Consider the following 22,676-nt stretch of genomic DNA (forward strand, 5'->3'; position numbering starts at 1 on the left):
CTCTAAATACACCTGCTCATCCTTACTTGAACAAAACCTACAAATCTGAATCCAGGATTGCTCTAGCCTCCTTGGGTGTTCTAAATAATCACCAAATTATATTTCAATGGCCGTCATCCCTCTGCACCTGACTCCATTCTTCTTACTTATATTGTCTCACTCCAACTTCACTCTACTACTTGGACAAAGACTGAAACAAACAATAGGACTTGTCTTTCTCAAGGACACTTCAGCCTCATAGAGGATGTAATGTATGCAGCTCAAGCCTAAATACATTGCTACTCTGGGTAATGCGTAATCAGGTAACAAACAAATCCTCAAATGAAAATGTTCAAAAGAAAAAAGAAATGAGTGTTTCTAGTAAAAGTGAACCAAAACTGACCACAAAGTTACAGAAAGGCAGGAGAACGATTTACAAACCTAGGACCCATAACTAATCAGGTGGGCAGAATAGTCAACAAAAATTATTTAAAAAAGTACATATTCCTTTACATTGAACCTGTCCGCATTTAGTTTTCTAAAGGTCAGTACATTGATAGAACTCTCAAAGAACCAGCCATAAATGTGCTGGCCTATCAAGGGACAACAGGCCAGTTAAATTATTACTCACATTGGAAAGTACACACTGGAAAGGAGGTGAAACCAATATGTGGGGTTCATACAGGTCACAGAAAAAATACACACCTCTTCAGCTGGGGTTAGTTAAATGAGGAAGCTCCATTATTTCTGAAATGCAGAGGATTTATGTTTACCTAAGTAGCAGGGTCTGGGGGGTGCAGTCTCCCAACAAAGGTTCATAGGTAGGTACTAGGCAATTGGCCCTAGTGCCTATACAAGCCTAGCCATAATGATTTCCTGGCTATTGCTTCCCCCAAATATTTACTTTCCTGGACCTCTGTCTAGCAAGGCTACTGATGTGATCCCCCAGGTGAATTTCCTATCTCCCATCCAATCGTCAGGGTTCCTCTTCAAGAAGGCCATTGAGGCGCTCTGCCTGACATGTATGGGCAGCTTATTCCAGTGTATGGGGAGTCTCTGGGTTATGAACCTATCCCTCCAGCATGTTCTATTCATTGTGATGACAAGGTTAAGATCCCTGGAGCATGTAGCTCGGAGGGATTGGGATTTCTTTAAGTGTAGCATGTCCAGTAACTCTGGGTTTGACATGGCCTTGTATGTTAGGCAGAGATCGCCTCTGAGTAGGCGACATGCAACAGAGTATAGCTGGAGTTTCTTTAGACAGTCAGCATAAGGCATCTGCTTTAGGCCTGTGATTCTTTTTGTGAGGTATTTCTGTGGCCTTTCTAGTTGTTGCAGATGTTACCAAATGGGGCATTGTATTCTATAATGGGTCTAATGAGGGATGAGTACAGAGGGGCAATAACCTCCTTTTTTCTGGATGAAAAGCCCTTAGTGATGAGGTATGCCACATAGAAATATTTTCTAACTGTTGTGGCTATGTGGTTCTCAAAGGTGAGACCACTGTCCACTTGTGTCCCTAGGTCTCTTATCACACTTTCGGTGTTTACTGTAATGCCACTTATGTGGTAGCTCACAGGTACGTGTTTTTTCCAAAAGGGGATAACTATACATTTTTTGGCATTTAGCTTGAGCCCATGACTCTGGCACCAGGCATATGTTTCAGTAAGGCCCTTTTGTAGTATATCCACATCATTTGGGGTTTCAATAATGGCTCCCAGCTTGCAGTCATCTGCAAACTTTGTAAGTCAGAGTCCCTTAGTGTTGGCATGTACTTCAGAGAAGTACATGCCAAACAAGAGAGGTCCCAGGACTGAACCCTGAGGTACTACACTTGTCACTTGTCTGGAGCTGGATTTGGAGTCGTCTACTTTTACAGTGTGTGTTCCATCAGTAAGCCAGTTTGCAACCCATCGAGTGACATAGGGATTAATGCCCAGCTTAGTAAGTTTATCTATGATTCCAGAGTGGAGGATAGTGTCGAAAGCCTTGGCAAGGTCCAAGTAGGCTGTGTGAACCACCTTACCCTTGTTCATGGCTCTGGAGACTGATTTGAAGAAGTTGATCAGGTTCAGGAGGTAAGATCAGCCCTTCACGAACCCAAACTGGGTGGGGTCCAATGTTTGAAGGTTGCCAATGTCTTTGTTTGTAAGTTCCATGATAATACGTTCCATAGCCTTGCAGATCACGCTCATCAGACTGATAGGACAGTAGTTCCCGGGATCCAAAGTGGATCTCCCATTGTGGAGTGGGATGACTGTAGCTGTGCGCCACTCTGTGGCCATGAAGCCTGAGGTGAGGCTATGATTAAACATGACACATAGGTGACGTATCAGTTCATTTTGTAGTTCATGCAGTACACAGATTGGGATGTCATCTGGCCACATGGATGCTGTATTCCTGGCTTTGGAGACTGTGTTTTTTACCTGAGTGCCCATCATTTCTGGAATTTGGCATTCTTTCGGTATTGAGATGGGCCCTTTAGAGGGTGAGAGGGGGTGAAGTTGGCACTGAATCTATCTCCCATGATATTGGCAGTATCCTTGGGATCAGTATATCTAGTGCCATTCTGCTGTAGCTCACAGCAGATCTGAGTATTGCCATTTAGATTCTTGACATAGCTATAGAATGCCTTGTGGTTGTCTTTGGAATCTTTGGCAATTTTGTTTTCATAACTAGCTTTGGAAGATTTTATGAGGGATCTCAGCTTCCTACTGAGGCTGGTGAGGGAGTTTTTTGAATCTTGGGTTCTTCTTTCTGTTGTACAGCTTGTTTATGGCAGGGGATCACCAGATTGGCTTCCTTTTTTTAGAGGCCAGCATCTTGGTTCTATTTGGGATGGCTCGGTCCATGCACAAATGAATGTGTTCGTACAGCACCTTAGTGTAGGATTCAGCAGTTGAACTTCCAGTTTCCGTCTGCATGGGTGTCATGAAGTTTGTTACTTCTGACTTGAGGAGCATGGAGTTGACTTTGGAGAAGTTTTTTACGGAGGTTTCCTTAAAGGGGGGTGGGGGTCGGATGTGGATGTCAAGGATGATTAGCTTATGGTCTGATCTGACCAACGACGGGGTGACCACTGGTGTAGAGCATCGATCTCCCATGTTGGTAATGATCAGGTCTAGAATATTGGTACCCCTGGTGGGACTATGAATTAGCTGCTCTAGGCCATTGAAATTTATGAATTCTAAGAACCGTGGAGCAAAGGTGTTGGTACAGGAGTAGTTTTCCCAGTTAATGGCAGGGTATTTGAAATCACCCAGTATTAGGGTGTTTGGTTGTAGCTTAATATTTCCAGTATGCTTAGAAAGGTGTAATGAGAACCTTGGGGCATGGTGGGGGAGCAGTAGTAAGCTACAATTTGTATTGCAGTCTTACCTAGACTTAGTTGGACCCGGAGAATTTCAGATGCATTGTGTTGGGCAACCAGCCTGGAGGTGTGAATATCCTTGATGAATATGAACACTCCTCCACCTTTAGTGTTACGGTCCTGGTCTGGTGGCCAAAAAGTGTGGTATGAGTTGTAGCCTGGTATTGCAGGGGTGGTCTCTGGAGCTTTGAACCAGGTCTCAGTTACTGCACGGATATCAATGTTCTCCATTTTTAGGAGAGTCTCGAGAGAGTGCATCTTGAAGTTTAGACTTCTAGCATTGAGTAGCATTACCTTCAGATTTTGCTTGTTTGTACCCATTATGGTGGTAGTTTTGTCCGTTGAACCTTGCCTAAAAAAGGCACTATAGCGGTGGCAAGAGCCTTAGCCAGTAACCTGAATCCCAAAGGCGACAGGTGCAGACCATCTCTTGCAAAGCATCGTGGTTTGTCGATCATGTTGTCCCAGGTAGACAGATACTGGATCCCAGAAGCTTAATCAATTGATGAAGTCAGTCATTTTGTCCTTATACTGTGGTATCATTCTGGGTGATGGCAGGATGCTACTCAGGGCTAGGGTCATACCTGCCTGGGCTACATGATCCGAGAGCTCCTCCATGCCTCTTTTCATGTAGTCCAGTGAAGTACATCTCAGGTCATTCACTCTAACATGGACAATGACAGAGTCATATTTGTACCTGTTGTGGAGTGACTTGAGTGCATGGTATCTCATACTGTTTTTCTAAGGATGGGCCTAGTGACTTGAGGGCATGGTATCTCATACTGTTTTTCTAAGTATGGGCCTAGTGACTTGAGTGCGTGGTATCTCATACTGTTTTTCTAAGGATGGGCCTAGTGACTTGAGTGCGTGGTATCTCATACTGTTTTTCTAAGTATGGGCCTAGTGACTTGAGTGCGTGGTATCTCATACTGTTTTTCTAAGTATGGGCCTAGTGACTTGAGGGCATGGTATCTCATACTGTTTTTCTAAGGATGGGCCTAGTGACTTGAGGGCATGGTATCTCATACTGTTTTTCTAAGGATAGGCCTAGTGACTTGAGGGCATGGTATCTCATACTGTTTTTCTAAGGATGGGCCTAGTGACTTGAGTGCATGGTATCTCATACTATTTTTCTAAGGATGGGCCTAGTGACTTGAGTGCATGATATCTCATACTGTTTTTCTAAGGATGGGCCTAGTGACTTGAGTGCGTGGTATCTCATACTGTTTTTCTAAGTATGGGCTTAGTGACTTGAGGGCATGATATCTCATACTGTTTTTCTAAGGATGGGCCTAGTGACTTGAGGGCATGGTATCTCATACTGTTTTTCTAAGTATGGGCCTAGTGACTTGAGTGCGTGGTATCTCATACTGTTTTTCTAAGGATGGGCCTAGTGACTTGAGTGCGTGGTATCTCATACTGTTTTTCTAAGTATGGGCCTAGTGACTTGAGTGCGTGGTATCTCATACTGTTTTTCTAAGTATGGGCCTAGTGACTTGAGGGCATGGTATCTCATACTGTTTTTCTAAGGATGGGCCTAGTGACTTGAGGGCATGGTATCTCATACTGTTTTTCTAAGGATAGGCCTAGTGACTTGAGGGCATGGTATCTCATACTGTTTTTCTAAGGATGGGCCTAGTGACTTGAGTGCATGGTATCTCATACTATTTTTCTAAGGATGGGCCTAGTGACTTGAGTGCATGATATCTCATACTGTTTTTCTAAGGATGGGCCTAGTGACTTGAGTGCGTGGTATCTCATACTGTTTTTCTAAGTATGGGCTTAGTGACTTGAGGGCATGATATCTCATACTGTTTTTCTAAGGATGGGCCTAGTGACTTGAGGGCATGGTATCTCATACTGTTTTTCTAAGGATGGGCCTAGTGACTTGAGTGCGTGGTATCTCATACTGTTTTTCTAAGGATGGGCCTAGTGACTTGAGTGTGTGGTATCTCATACTGTTTTTCTAAGGATGGGCCTAGTGACTTGAGGGCATGGTATCTCATACTGTTTTTCTAAGTATGGGCCTAGTGACTTGAGTGCGTGGTATCTCATACTGTTTTTCTAAGGATGGGCCTAGTGACTTGAGTGTGTGGTATCTCGTACTGTTTTTCTAAGGATGGGCTACATAATTTCTAGACAACAATACCCAGTACTGGGAAGGTTCCCTACTTGCACATCTGTACTTTATTAGCTCACAAATCATTAAATGAGTAATTTCTATTGTTATACTGATAACACGGCAGTTTCCTGAAATTAAGGTAATGCGTAGAAAAATTATACTTAGCGACAGTAAAAAAAAAATGAAAGGAAGCAGATGGTTTGAGTGTCAGATGCCAACTTGTTCATTCTGGTGGGAGTAAGACAGTGAAGCCCACTATATCAGGACTCCCTACCAATCACTTGTGTTTGTTCAGTGAGGCCCACTATATCAGCAGTGCCTACCAATCACTTGTGTTTGCTCAGTGAGGCCCACTATATCAGCAGTACCTACCAATCATTTGTGTTTATTCAGTGAGGCCCACTATATCAGCAGTACCTACCAATCACTTGTGTTTGTTCAGTGAGGCCCACTATATCAGGAGTCCCTACCAATCACTTGTGTTTGTTCAGTGAGGCCCACTATATCAGCAGTACCTACCAATCACTTGTGTTTATTCAGTGAGGCCCACTATATCAGCAGTACCTACCAATCACTTGTGTTTGTTCAGTGAGGCCCACTATATCAGCAGTACCTACCAATCACTTGTGTTTGTTCAGTGAGGCCCACTATATCAGCAGTACCTACCAGTCACTTGTGTTTATTCAGTGAGGCCCACTATATCAGCAGTACCTACCAATCACTTGTGTTTGTTCAGTGAGGCCCACTATATCAGCAGTACCTACCAATCACTTGTGTTTATTCAGTGAGGCCCACTATATCAGCAGTACCTACCAATCACTTGTGTTTATTCAGTGAGGCCCACTATATCAGCAGTACCTACCAATCACTTGTGTTTGTTCAGTGAGGCCCACTATATCAGGAGTCCCTACCAATCACTTGTGTTTGTTCAGTGAGGCCCACTATATCAGCAGTACCTAACAATCACTTGTATTTGTTCAGTGAGACTCACTATATCAGGACTCCCTACCAATCACTTGCGTTTGTTCAGTGAGGCCCACTATATCAGCAGTACCTACCAGTCACTTGTGTTTATTCAGTGAGGCCCATTATATCAGCAGTACCTACCAATCACTTGTGTTTGTTCAGTGAGGCCCACTACATCAGGAGTCCCTATCAATCACTTGTGTTTGTTCAGTGAGGCCCACTACATCAGGAGTCCCTATCAATCACTTGTGTTTGTTCAGTGAGGCCCACTATATCAGCAGTACCTACCAGTCACTTGTGTTTGTTCAGTGAGGCCCACTATATCAGCAGTACCTACCAATCCCTTGTGTTTGTTCAGTGAGGCCCACTATATCAGGACTCTCTACCAATCACTTGTGTTTGTTCAGTGAGGCCCACTATATCAGCAGTCCCTACCAATCACTTGTGTTTGTTCAGTGAGGCCCACTATATCAGCAGTGCCTACCAATCACTTGTGTTTGTTCAGTGAAGCCCACTATATCAGCAGTACCTACCAATCACTTGTGTTTGTTCAATGAGGCCCACTATATCAGCAGTCCCTACCAATCACTTGTGTTTGTTCAGTGAGGCCCACTATATCAGTAGTCCCTACCAATCACTTGCGTTTGTTCATTGAATAGGCCAGCTATTCTTATGGCATTAAAGTGGCAAACCACCTTTCACTTAGGGGATAAGTAAAAATATCTTTTTTGCTGTAAAACCTGTTACTCTATTAACATTTTAAGTGATTTAATATAGTATTTCAAATCCCTGGTGTGAATGTTACCCCCCACCAATACATCTTTCATGCCAAATAACTGTTCTATCAACTTTTTAAGTGACATTAGTACAATGTTTGTAGAGTACGCTTGGTGTTTGTTGTTCCTCCACCCCGACACTGCAGGATTTGCTCGTTAATGTAGAAGAGTTTAGGGGTATGAAATGCCTCCCCTTTGTGTGCATGAGCACACACACACAGATACAAAACTCTCCCCTTCGCCTGATTAGTCGCAGGTAGACAATCACCCATACACACATGCACACTCACTCACACACACACACACACACACACACACACACACACACACACACACACACACACACACACACAGCACACGCACACACACACACACACACACGCACACACGTACGCACGCAAACAGACACACACACACACACACACACACACACACAAACACACGCACACACACACACACCTACCATACCTATACCCTAATTAGCCCCCTTTTGCAAACATCAAAGCTGACACAATGTCGCACACAAGCACACAGGCACACACACACACACACACACACACACACACACACACACACACACACGAGCACCAGACCTCTCATACATCTGCACACACACTCACACAGGTAGCCACACACACTTACACGCATGCACACACACCTCAGCACTATCTGCCACTAAACTTCCCAGCAGTTATCTCTAATACAATCTCAACCATTGAAAGTAATGGGTGAATGCCAACTTTTGGCCAAGTGAATTAACTTGTCCAATTTAGCTAGTTTATACAGCTGAACAATTCTCTGAATCACTTGGCTGCATAAATGCCTTACTGCTGACATTTCTGAGAAAAAGCACAGAGCTAATTAGCAAAGGCCACTCCCCCAGTGTGCCCCATTAGTATATTACTTGGTTGAGGAGAAGGCCCATCGTTGTTATCCTAAAGACCACGCTGGATGACTATGATAGGCCTGTTTCTGAATTAGAAAGGGCTAACTGCTGGTGGCAGACCTTTCTGAATATGGTCATTTAACTGCAGTTTTTATGTGCAATTATGAAATATTTATAAATATCACATTTATATAAATATCTCAAAAGCATACACCATGAAGGAATCACCAGACCTAATATGAAAATTCATAACTGGATGAATGAAAACTCTACTGCTGATTGGATATGTCTAGTTTGCAGGTGAGAGACTGTAAGCTGTTTATAATACACCTGTGCAATGGAAACAAAGGTGGCAAGTCCAGGTTTTTTTCACTTTCCAAGCATGTCTCCCCAGTAGGGCTAAGCAGACATTGGAAGACTGTTTCAGTTTGTGTATCATTGTTAGTTTAACAGTAACTTTTTTACTCTTGCTGAGCTTTAGAGTACCTTTTTTTCTCATTTTTGGTTGTAGTGTTATCTTTTCTTTGCCACAGTGAGTAACACATTTCTGGAGTGTGATGTGCACACATATTAACCACCACCATGTTTCACTTTAATGCTTTACGTCTGCTTGTGATGTTAAAGTTCTGCTCTCAGTAACAAACTTGTTTATAATAATAAAGTGAGTCTTCACTTACATTTACCACCATGGAGTAATTTTGCACTTCTGCCAGTCCATCATTTCTAAGAGACACTGTTACTGTGCAGCCATTCTGGTTACCAGACAGACTAAATGCAACTTCAGATTGGAGAAGAAGTCCACTGAGGTTTAGTTGGTGTCTTCCTGAGAGTACAAGGGGCTATAAAACAAAATATTTGTTAATTTGAGCTACATTGTGCTGTATAGAATTGAACCATTAGTACACATTTAATTTGTAATCACTGCCCACATTAGGGGGTCATGACCTTGGTGCTCAATAACAACATAATAATGTAGCTTAATCTATGTAAGACTCAGCATATCCACAGGAACATTCACTTACATTTTATAACAATCCTGATGTATGTCCATGCAAACAACTATACACTGATCAATATACATCTTTTATAACAACGAGGGATGGCCTTTGGTCAACTGGTGCCCTGGGTAAAAAGGCTCCATAGCCCCCCCCATATCACCTGGTCCCCCATCCTGGTCTACCTACAATGTCCAGATCACTTTGTTCTTCCTTTTTCTCACAGTTTGTCTTACTCTCTGTTTTGTTTTTTCCTGTATTCATTCAACACATTTTAAAGAAACCATTTCTTTACTACAAAAAGTAAACAAATAAACACTGGAAAAGCATCCTTGGTAAAGCAGTGCTCAAGGCAGCCACCTAGTTGGCCTATGCCTAAGGCCAGCTATGATAATAATAATAATAATAATATAAAATCTATGACTTCTGAATGACTATAGTCCAAACAATATCTTATAGGCCAATGTCTTGGAGTAGAGTGATGGAGCTATACCCAGTCACTGAAAGAGGTAACATGCCTATGTGTGTGTATGTATATATATATATATATATATATATATATATATATATATATATAAATATATACAGATATACATATGCGCACATATTTCGTCCAATTTTTAAGCTGAGCTTCTGCTTTTTTTCACTATTTTTTAAATGACCACATCTGACCCTTTTCTGTCATAACAGGACACTTCATATATCTTTGGAGATCACAAAAATCGAATATTTTGCTTTGTATTAATAAGAAGGGGAAGAACGAAAAGACAGGATGCAGATCCAACTTCTGCCTTACGTCATCTTTGCATGATTCGGCAGGAAATTCTACGACTCAGCTCCATATTTATAACAAGCTCTGTAGTTCTGCTTTTCAAATGGCAATGAACATGCGAAAAAGGAGTCTATTCCAAGTGGTCCTTCAAACTGCTCAGGAAATGAACTTTCTAAGGGCTGTTTGTTATTAATCACTCAGTAGTGAGTGGCTTAAAATGTAGTAAAGTACCACTAGCTACTATTAATACAGCTGTGTGACCACATCTGCATAGCTTAGACCAGTATAGCTACTATTAATACAGCTGTGTGACCACATCTGCATAGCTTACACCAGTGTAGCTACCTTTAATATAGTTGTGTGACCATGTCTGCATATCTTACATTGTAGCTACCATTAATACAACTCTGTGACCACATCTGGATAGCTTACACAAATGTAGCTACCAGTTATACAGTTGTGTGACCACATCTGCATATCTTACATCAGTGTAGCTACCATTAATACAGCTGTGTGACCACATCTGCATAGCTTGCACCAGTGAAGCTACCATTAATACAGTGTGACCACGTCTGCATATCTATCAGTGTAGCTACCATTAATACAGCTGTGTGACCACGTCTGCATATCTTATATCAGTGTAGCTACCATTAATACAGTTGTGTGACCACGTCTAAATATCTTACACCAGTGTAGCTACCTTTAATATAGTTGTGTGACCATGTCTGCATATCTTACATTGTAGCTACCATTAATACAACTCTGTGACCACATCTGGATAGCTTACACAAATGTAGCTACCAGTTATACAGTTGTGTGACCACATCTGCATATCTTACATCAGTGTAGCTACCATTAATACAGCTGTGTGACCACATCTGCATAGCTTGCATCAGTGTAGCTACCATTAATACAGTGTGACCATGTCTGCATATCTATCAGTGTAGCTACCATTAATACAGCTGTGTGACCACGTCTGCATATCTTACATCAGTGTAGCTACCATTAATACAGTTGTGTGACCACGTCTAAATATCTTACACCACTGTAGCTACCAGTAATACAGTTGTATGACCACATCTGCATATCTTACATCAGTGTAGCTAAAATTAATACAGTTGTGTGACCACATCTGCATATCTTACACCAGTGTAGCTACCATTAATACAGTTGTGTGACCATGTCTGCATATCTTACACCAGTATAGCTACCATTAATACAGTTGTGTGACAACATCTGCATATCTTACACCAGTGTAGCTACCATTAATACAGTTGTGTGACCATGTCTGCATATCTTACACCAGTATAGCTACCATTATTATGGTTGTGTGACAACATCTGCATATCTTACACTAGTTTTACGACACAAACTTCTCTGAGACTATTGTTTCATGAATGGTTTATGAATTTGAGCAACTAGCTACAATATTCAGATCAGTGCTTATTGAAAGACAAAAGGTTTACAGAACATCATCAGGAGACAATGTTTTCACATACTGAATATGCAAAAACAAAAAGGCAAGCTGGAGGCATTACTTAATAACAAGCATTTGTTGGTGCGGATTATTTACTTAAATTGCAAATTAAATGCAATGATGGATAAAGATGTAGGAGAAGCACATAATGAAGAAGTCATAGGAAGGTATCAACATATAAAAGTATTCCAAGTATGTTGTTAAACTAAATTGTGTGTCTGTGTGTGTGTGTGTGTGTGTGTGTGTGTGTGTGTGTGTGTGTGTGTGTGTGTGTGTGCGTGTATGTGTGTGTCTGTATGTGTGTGTCTGTGGGTGCGTGTGTGTGTCTGTGTGTGCGTGTGTGTGTGTGTGTGTGTGTGTGTGTGTGTGTGTGTGTACCTGTTCATTGAGACAAAGCATAATATGATATGTTGCAAAACTGGATGCTTGCCAGTTACCTGTGGTTTAATGTATATTGTACAATAACATCGCATTACTATTTAAAAAGAAGCTCGCTGATTGGACAGCCCAGCCAGCGTGCACTTTGTAAATCAAGCATATACCCATAGAAAAAAGTCTAGCCACTGAAGAACTTTGAGCACCCAGACTTTTCTACCTGCATATACTGAAGGACACACCAAAACATGAGAAATATCAGGTTGTTCTGAAAACTAAAACCGAAACGTTCCTGATTTTCCTGATTTTTCTCATTATTTTTGTGCTGTCCCTGTAAATGTGTTAAAAAAAAAACTAAACAAACAGCAACGGACATTCTGTTTTCTCTATCACTTCTCCTGCACTGATGTACTATGCAAGCATGGGAATGTAAGTCCTGTACACAAGTGTGGTACATCAGTATAGAGAAGATAATGTGGAAGAAGCCAGAAGTACCCTTCTACATCATATAAAAGTAAAAATCTATTCCTGTTTGTATGTATATTAGGATTTACCCACAGCTGGCTTTGATTAATCACTCAGGCTTCACCCTTGTGATGAAACTGCACCAACTGTGGGTAAATCCTGATATACCCACAAACAGTCGAGGGATAGATTCCTGAACCAGAGACTTCCCATACTCTGGAACAAGCTACCCATCTTTGTCAGAGTTCCTCATTAGCACTCTTCAAGAAAAATCTTGATGAGTGGATGGGAAATAGGAAATTTACCCCGGGGATCACTTCCGTGGCTCTTTTCAACAGGGGCACAGGAAAATAACTTTCTTGGGAGGGGAAAGCCAGGGAACCTTGTTGGCTACACTTACTTAGGCCCTTGGGCAATAGCCTAGTACCTACATATGAACCTATTATTGTTTTATTATATCCATGAAGTAATCCAAATATACCTACACACAATCTTGGATTATTGCTTTGTAACATCCATGAAGTACAGCTGATGTACCCACGTACAGTCATGGGCTATTGCTTTACTATATCCATGAAGTAATCCTGATATACCCATGCTCAGTTATGGATTATTGCTTTATTATATTCATGAAGTAATGTTGATATACCCACGTACAGTCATGCATTATTGCTTTACTATATCCATTAAGTAATCCTGATGTACCCAAGCACAGTCATGGAGGGTCTATATTATATGTTCGAAGTTTGAAAACTTCGAACGTTAAATAAATAAAAATGCTGGCAGGCAGAGTTTCACAGGCACAAATCACTCAGGTAATGATAAACCAAAGGTGTATTTTAATGAAAAAAATCTACAAGAAAAACAAATAAAATGTGAGCGCTTTCGTTAAACAAGTGTTAACTTCATCAGACACCATTAAAATGTAAGACGGCCATTTATATACATATAAAAAACACTCGGATTGGGTAAGCAAAGAGAGGCAGCTAGCTAAGCAACACTGAGACAGAACATTAATTAACACCTTGATGACTGTGTTACAGTTGAAACTGTTGCATTTTAAATACAACTAAAACTTGTAATTAAAAGATAAATTATTAGTCTTATACTTGTGTCACAAATGATTCTAAATAGGATAAAACTAAAACCAAAGTCATTTTTAAAATCTCATGTTAAATATTCACATAATGCTAAAATGTTTACCAAACCCAAATAACAGGAACTGGAGCACTTAGCATCTCCACCAGTGCCTTCTGGTCACCATGTTAATGTTAATGACTTCTTCATTAATGTAAGTAACCCAACACCAGTGGACTCTGTTCAGAAAGCAAGTATCTATACAGTGGTTTTTAACCACCAAAAAGACTTTTCAGTACACAATTATTCTACTTTATGTATAAATGAAACTACAGCTGACTTTTTTAATGGTGTCTGATGAAGTTAACACTTGTTTAATGAAAGTGCTCACATTTTATTTGTCTTTCTTGTGGATTTTTATCATTAAATACACCTTTGGTTTATCATCACCTGAGTGATTTGTGCATGTGAAACTCTGCCTGCCAGCATTTTTATTTATTTAGTTTGTTTTGCTGCTTCTGTTTTTTTAAACTTTGAATGTTAAATAATCAAATTTAAATGTTCAAAGTTTCAAATATCAAACATATAACAAAAAAAAAAAAACAAAAAAAAAACAAATGGAACTTACCTGACTAGTGTTTACGCAGGGGGGCAAGCCCCCCTGCACCCCCACACCCCCGCTCTTTAAATATACCAACTCTGAGATCGCAAAATAGTGCACTAAAGGGAAGATTTCCCTTACTGCACTGTAGTGTGGTGTCGGAGTTGCCCCCCTGCCTACAGCCATTAGTTTTTTTTTTTTTTTTTTTTTAACATATGTTCAAAGTTTTATAACTTCGAACATTTAAATTTGATATTTTAATGTTCGAAGTTATAAAACTTCGAACATATGATATAGACCCATCATGGATTATTGCTTTATTATATCCATGAAGTAATGCTGATATACCCATAGGTTAGTACTAGGCTAACTGCCCTTGCAAGCCTAGCTAATTATCCCTTGAGAGACTCAAACCCTGCACCTTGTGTTTGTAAGGCAAACATCTTAACCGTTAGGCCATACTCCCATGTACAGTCATGGATTATTGCTTTACTATATCCATGAAGTAATCCTGATGTAACCAAGCACAGTCATGGATTATTGCTTTATTATATCCATGGAGTAATCTTCTGATATGCCCACATACAGTTGTGGATTATTGCTTTATTATACCTACGAAGTAATGCTAATATACCCACACACAGTCGTGGATTATTGCTTTATTATATCCATGAAGTAATGCGAATATACCCACACACAGTCGTGGATTATTGCTTTATTATATCCATGAAGTAATGCTAATATACCCACACACAGTCGTGGATTATTGCTTTATTATATACATGAAGTAATGCTAATATACCCAAGAGCAGTCATGGATTATTGCTTTATTATATCCATGAAGTAATGCCAATATACCCACACACAGTCGTGGATTATTGCTTTATTATATCCATGAAGTAATGCTAATATACCCACACACAGTCGTGGATTATTGCTTTATTATATCCATGAAGTAATGCTAATATACCCACACACAGTCGTGGATTATTGCTTTATTATATCCATGAAGTAATGCTAATATACCCACACACAGTCGTGGATTATTGCTTTATTATATTCATGAAGTAATGCTAATATACCCACACACAGTCGTGGATTATTGCTTTATTATATACATGAAGTAATGCTAATATACCCACACACAGTCGTGGATTATTGCTTTATTATATACATGAAGTAATGCTAATATACCCACACACAGTCGTGGATTATTGCTTTATTATATCCATGAAGTAATGCTAATATACCCACACACAGTCGTGGATTATTGCTTTATTATATCCATGAAGTAATGCTAATATACCCACACACAGTCGTGGATTATTGCTTTATTATATCCATGAAGTAATGCTAATATACCCACACACAGTCGTGGATTATTGCTTTATTATATCCATGAAGTAATGCTAATATACCCACACACAGTCGTGGATTATTGCTTTATTATATCCATGAAGTAATGCTAATATACCCACACACAGTCGTGGATTATTGCTTTATTATATCCATCAAGTAATGCTAATATACCAACACACAGTCGTGGATTATTGCTTTATTATAGCCATCAAGTAATGCTAATATACCCACACACAGTCGTGGATTATTGCTTTATTATATCCATGAAGTAATGCTAATATACCCACACACAGTCGTGGATTATTGCTTTATTATATCCATCAAGTAATGCTAATATACCCACACACAGTCGTGGATTATTGCTTTATTATATCCATCAAGTAATGCTAATATACCCACACACAGTCGTGGATTATTGCTTTATTATATCCATCAAGTAATGCTAATATACCCACACACAGTCGTGGATTATTGCTTTATTATACCCATCAAGTAATGCTAATATACCCACACACAGTCGTGGATTATTGCTTTATTATATTCATGAAGTAATGCTAATATACCCACACACAGTCGTGGATTATTGCTTTATTATATCCATGAAGTAATGCTAATATACCCACACACAGTCGTGGATTATTGCTTTATTATATCCATGAAGTAATGCTAATATACCCACACACAGTCGTGGATTATTGCTTTATTATATCCATGAAGTAATGCTAATATACCCACACACAGTCATGGATTATTGCTTTATTATATCTACGAAGTAATGCTAATATACCCACACACACTCGTGGATTATTGCTTTATTATATCCATGAAGTAATGCTAATATACCCACACACAGTCGTGGATTATTGCTTTATTATATCCATGAAGTAATGCTAATATACCCACACACACTCGTGGATTATTGCTTTATTATATCCATGAAGTAATGCTAATATACCCACACACACTCGTGGATTATTGCTTTATTATATCCATGAAGTAATGCTAATATACCCACACACACTCGTGGATTATTGCTTTATTATATCCATGAAGTAATGCTAATATACCCACACACAGTCGTGGATTATTGCTTTATTATATCCATGAAGTAATGCTAATATACCCACACACAGTCGTGGATTATTGCTTTATTATATCCATGAAGTAATGCTAATATACCCACACACAGTCGTGGATTATTGCTTTATTATATCCATGAAGTAATGCTAATATACCCACACACAGTCGTGGATTATTGCTTTATTATATCCATGAAGTAATGCTAATATACCCACACACAGTCGTGGATTATTGCTTTATTATATCCATGAAGTAATGCTAATATACCCACACACAGTCGTGGATTATTGCTTTATTATATCCATGAAGTAATGCTAATATACCCACACACAGTCGTGGATTATTGCTTTATTATATCCATGAAGTAATGCTAATATACCCACACACAGTCGTGGATTATTGCTTTATTATATCCATGAAGTAATGCTAATATACCCACACACAGTCGTGGATTATTGCTTTATTATATCCATGAAGTAATGCTAATATACCCACACACAGTCGTGGATTATTGCTTTATTATATCCATGAAGTAATGCTAATATACCCACACACAGTCGTGGATTATTGCTTTATTATATCCATGAAGTAATGCTAATATACCCACACACAGTCGTGGATTATTGCTTTATTATATCCATGAAGTAATGCTAATATACCCACACACAGTCGTGGATTATTGCTTTATTATATCCATGAAGTAATGCTAATATACCCACACACAGTCGTGGATTATTGCTTTATTATATCCATGAAGTAATGCTAATATACCCACACACAGTCGTGGATTATTGCTTTATTATATCCATGAAGTAATGCTAATATACCCACACACAGTCGTGGATTATTGCTTTATTATATCCATGAAGTAATGCTAATATACCCACACACAGTCGTGGATTATTGCTTTATTATATCCATGAAGTAATGCTAATATACCCACACACAGTCGTGGATTATTGCTTTATTATATCCATGAAGTAATGCTAATATACCCACACACAGTCGTGGATTATTGCTTTATTATATCCATGAAGTAATGCTAATATACCCACACACAGTCGTGGATTATTGCTTTATTATATTCATGAAGTAATGCTAATATACCCACACACAGTCGTGGATTATTGCTTTATTATATTCATGAAGTAATGCTAATATACCCACACACAGTCGTGGATTATTGCTTTATTATATCCATGAAGTAATGCTAATATACCCACACACAGTCGTGGATTATTGCTTTATTATATCCATGAAGTAATGCTAATATACCCACACACAGTCGTGGATTATTGCTTTATTATATCCATGAAGTAATGCTAATATACCCACACACAGTCGTGGATTATTGCTTTATTATATCCATGAAGTAATGCTAATATACCCACACACAGTCGTGGATTATTGCTTTATTATATCCATGAAGTAATGCTAATATACCCACACACAGTCGTGGATTATTGCTTTATTATATCCATGAAGTAATGCTAATATACCCACACACAGTCGTGGAGTATTGCTTTATTATATCCATGAAGTAATGCTAATATACCCACACACAGTCGTGGATTATTGCTTTATTATATCCATGAAGTAATGCTAATATACCCACACACAGTCGTGGATTATTGCTTTATTATATCCATGAAGTAATGCTAATATACCCACACACAGTCGTGGATTATTGCTTTATTATATCCATGAAGTAATGCTAATATACCCACACACAGTCGTGGATTATTGCTTTATTATATTCATGAAGTAATGCTAATATACCCACACACAGTCGTGGATTATTGCTTTATTATATCCATGAAGTAATGCTAATATACCCACACACAGTCGTGGATTATTGCTTTATTATATACATGAAGTAATGCTAATATACCCACACACAGTCGTGGATTATTGCTTTATTATATCCATGAAGTAATGCTAATATACCCACACACAGTCGTGGATTATTGCTTTATTATATCCATGAAGTAATGCTAATATACCCACACACAGTCGTGGATTATTGCTTTATTATATTCATGAAGTAATGCTAATATACCAACACACAGTCATGGATTATTGCTTTATTATATTCATGAAGTAATGCTAATATACCCACACACAGTCGTGGATTATTGCTTTATTATATCCATGAAGTAATGCTAATATACCCACACACAGTCGTGGATTATTGCTTTATTATATACATGAAGTAATGCTAATATACCCACACACAGTCGTGGATTATTGCTTTATTATATCCATGAAGTAATGCTAATATACCCACACACAGTCGTGGATTATTGCTTTATTATATCCATGAAGTAATGCTAATATACCCACACACAGTCGTGGATTATTGCTTTATTATATCCATGAAGTAATGCTAATATACCCACACACAGTCGTGGATTATTGCTTTATTATATCCATGAAGTAATGCTAATATACCCACACACAGTCGTGGATTATTGCTTTATTATATCCATGAAGTAATGCTAATATACCCACACACAGTCGTGGATTATTGCTTTATTATATCCATGAAGTAATGCTAATATACCCACACACAGTCGTGGATTATTGCTTTATTATATCCATGAAGTAATGCTAATATACCCACACACAGTCGTGGATTATTGCTTTATTATATCCATGAAGTAATGCTAATATACCCACACACAGTCGTGGATTATTGCTTTATTATATCCATGAAGTAATGCTAATATACCCACACACAGTCGTGGATTATTGCTTTATTATATCCATGAAGTAATGCTAATATACCCACACACAGTCGTGGATTATTGCTTTATTATATCCATGAAGTAATGCTAATATACCCACACACAGTCGTGGATTATTGCTTTATTATATCCATGAAGTAATGCTAATATACCCACACACAGTCGTGGATTATTGCTTTATTATATCCATGAAGTAATGCTAATATACCCACACACAGTCGTGGATTATTGCTTTATTATATTCATGAAGTAATGCTAATATACCCACACACAGTCGTGGATTATTGCTTTATTATATCCATGAAGTAATGCTAATATACCCACACACAGTTGTGGATTATTGCTTTATTATATTCATGAAGTAATGCTAATATACCCACACACAGTCGTGGATTATTGCTTTATTATCTCCATGAAGTAATGCTAATATACCCAAGAGCAGTCATGGATTATTGCTTTATTATATCCATGAAGTAATGTGACTATACCTACACACAGTCATGGATTATTGCTTTATTATCTCCATGAAGTAATGCTAATATATCCACGCTCAGTCGTGGATTATTGCCTTATTATATCCATAAAGTAATGCTAATATATCCACGCTCAGTTGCGGATTATTGTTTTATTATATCCATGAAGTAATGCTAATATACCCAAGCACAGTCATGGATTATTGCTTTATTATTATCCATATATTATCCATGACACACTACTGAAGGAGCTGGATTCAGTAATACTGGAGACAGTTACAGAGTTGTACAGGCAGTTCAAAAATTCATGCTCAGAACTACAAGAGTTTTCAACATTTAAAATTCAGACAGCTACTATTTTAATAACCATTACTACACAGATAAAACAGAAAATGTCAGAATGATTTGAAGTTTGACCTTGAGCAGCTGTCATAAAATCTCCATTTATGCAGAAAAAAATATTAAAATGCCTCTTTATTTCTTGTTTTGTACATACCATGAGTTTTCTGTTAAAGGAACTACACCATAACAGAATAAACACCCTCAGTATCATGAATGTTTCAATATTTCAAGGTATGTAAAGGCTTGCTAGGCAAAACTGAGTCCTAATCCATTACAACTTGTCACTAAGGCCAAATGCAATACTTAAATTGTTTATTATTTTCAAATTGTTTGACATGAACAGGAAAACTATTCCAGAGTCTGGTATTATTTATATAAACCATGTCACTTTATATACATATTATATTTTGCCATGCATACACTGTTATTGCTTCACTTCCCGTTATAGCGAATTAATAGCTGCAAGCTGAAAGTACAACTTAATTTACACCTTTAGGAATTCTATAACCCAAATTAAGTTTCTTCTTTAAAGCCTGCAATTTGAACATTTGATGAAGATTCACAGCCTACAGGCAGTATTTTTTAACATGAAGCCACACAAAGAACATTACTCTTTCTTTTAGCTTTTGGAGACTGGTAAAATGGATGTTAGCCACTGTCCAGAGACTGCAATTCACCACATAACACTAGACACTTTCCATGCCTTTAATGTGTGAGGGATATGAGACTGTGAAAAAATACAGGTAGATGGAATTTATTTTCCTGATTATATAGTATACTATACTTCAAATTTAGCAAAGTAAGTTTTCTGTATAAGAAGTGATACTGGTGTATAAGTGCACCCCAAGATTTAACAATACATGGTAGGGAGGGACAGATGTGCACTGCATTATTACAGCAATATAATCTTCTAATGCAATTATTACTGTGGTAAAATGCTTTGATTTGCATCTCACTGGAATGCAACTTTTGTTCCTTTCTCATCAATAAAAGGACAGAATGTCTATAAGGACTAACAAAAGTGCCCAATAAGTCAGAGAAATATGCCAGCAGTACTAGAACATTGTACCTTGCACATGTGGTACTGTAGCATAATTGTACATCCCATTAGAACTACAACAGTACTATGATACTGCAATTAACAGACCCAGCTCATGGCTGTCCTGACAAGGTTCCCAAAAGATCAAGTCTACTGTGAAGTTAAAGTTGTACTACACTATTCAGGTGGTCTGTACCTTTACTCAGTGAAGACACTGAGACAGTTCTGCTGTTACGACATTCATTTACTGCACATGAGGTTTTTACATCTAGCTTAACAATGAAAGGTATATACATCAAAACGCACTTTAGCTTAGAATAATTAAAGTTTCTCATACAAAAGAAAAAGTCCCAATCTTTATAGTGTCTTTTCTGCCTGCATCAGCAGTTTAGAGAATTTGCCAGAATAATAAGTCTTTCCTTTCAAGCTGGTCTGCTGACAGTTTGTTTTCCATATCTTAAACATTCTGTTCCTGAAGAATAACTCCTTTCGTTCTTGGCCTATTTTGCGTATCATATTGACAAGACACAGCTGCATACAAGAGTTCGTCTTGACCTGCTTGTAGATAATAAATTTCACAAGCTGCATAGTTTATAAGAGAAAATATTTTACTTCTGATTCTTATAAACAATGAATGCAAAGCTACATGTTTTTGCCAAGTTAGTTAACTGTGTGCACTGTACACACTGAAATGCAGAACATTTATTTTACATTTTCAGAAAAAATCCACTGAAATCCATTTTTAACATGTTCTTTACTCTCACAATTCCCTCTTTTCATTTAAAAAGTAGAGAATGACTGTTCATTTTCAACTTCAGTTGTACACATTGAAACCTTTCCCAGTTTATCTAGGTTAACCATCATGATTTGTTGAATTCTATAAGTTTTTCGCAAATGACAACTTAGGTAGCAATTCCAGATAGTTAGTATGACTATAATGCCTAACACTACTAATACAGGATGTATCAACCAACTTAACAGTTTTTCCTGATTTTGACCAACCAGTAAAGCTATCCCACCAATTGTAAGCAGTCTTTTTTGGTCTTTTTGGCCAAACTAAGTAGTTTATCTTTTGCAATGATGCTTAATGCCTCATAATACAAAATACTTTTATTTCTTTTTAGTAAATACTCTCTTAGAATTTTAGTATTGTTTATTATGCACCATCTGTGATAATATTTACAATCATTTTTAGTATGACCTACCTGTTTACAGGAATAACAAATAGGCTGTCTCTTTGGAGGACCCTCTATAGATTGAGTAACTTGAGAAGCTAACTGAATGGTTGGAGGAGCTGATGCTGCCCGTTGTTGCCCCTGTATAATTTGCCCTTGACATGATTGTCCTGCTACCTGCTGTGGGACTTGCTGTCCCTGATTAATTCATCTCCCATGCCCCCCTCCCCTTACTTCACTAACAATGGATGCAAAACAGGGAGTGTAAATCATTTGCTTATGAATAGCATTATCTTTACACATAATACATGCTCACAGCAATTTATCTACTAACTCGGTGAGTGTATTTGAAGATTCCTCATAAATAAGTTTGATATCCCCTGAGACACCTTCCAAATGGTCTAAAGAGGAGTGCATAACAGCTTTTTGAAAATTGACATCTTTCATATCTTTTTCATTATTGCCATTAACTAGCATATATGCCAGCTGGTAATGTTGAGCCTTTTCTTCCAAGGAATCACAGACTGTCATTTGAAACTGATCTAAAAGTGTTGGTGTGAGATTGCTCCCTAGTGTATGCTAACAATACTGCTGTCATTC

At 38.3% G+C, this 22,676-nt stretch overlaps 1 protein-coding gene across 1 annotated transcript in view; it reads right to left on the reverse strand.

Moving 5' to 3' along the window:
- Positions 1 to 22,676, reverse strand: part of LOC122816123 — a 958,912-nt gene that overhangs the window by 763,565 nt on the left and 172,671 nt on the right. Inside the window, exon 4 of the mRNA XM_044088882.1 lies at positions 8,777 to 8,938. Within this exon, the coding sequence (XP_043944817.1) occupies positions 8,777 to 8,938 (162 nt within the window). The remainder of the gene's footprint in view (positions 1 to 8,776; positions 8,939 to 22,676) is intronic.

Source organism: Protopterus annectens, chromosome 12.part0 (assembly GCF_019279795.1).
Source record: "Protopterus annectens isolate FY-2018-M chromosome 12.part0, PAN1.0, whole genome shotgun sequence".
In the NCBI taxonomy this organism is placed as follows: Eukaryota; Metazoa; Chordata; order Ceratodontiformes; family Protopteridae; genus Protopterus; species Protopterus annectens.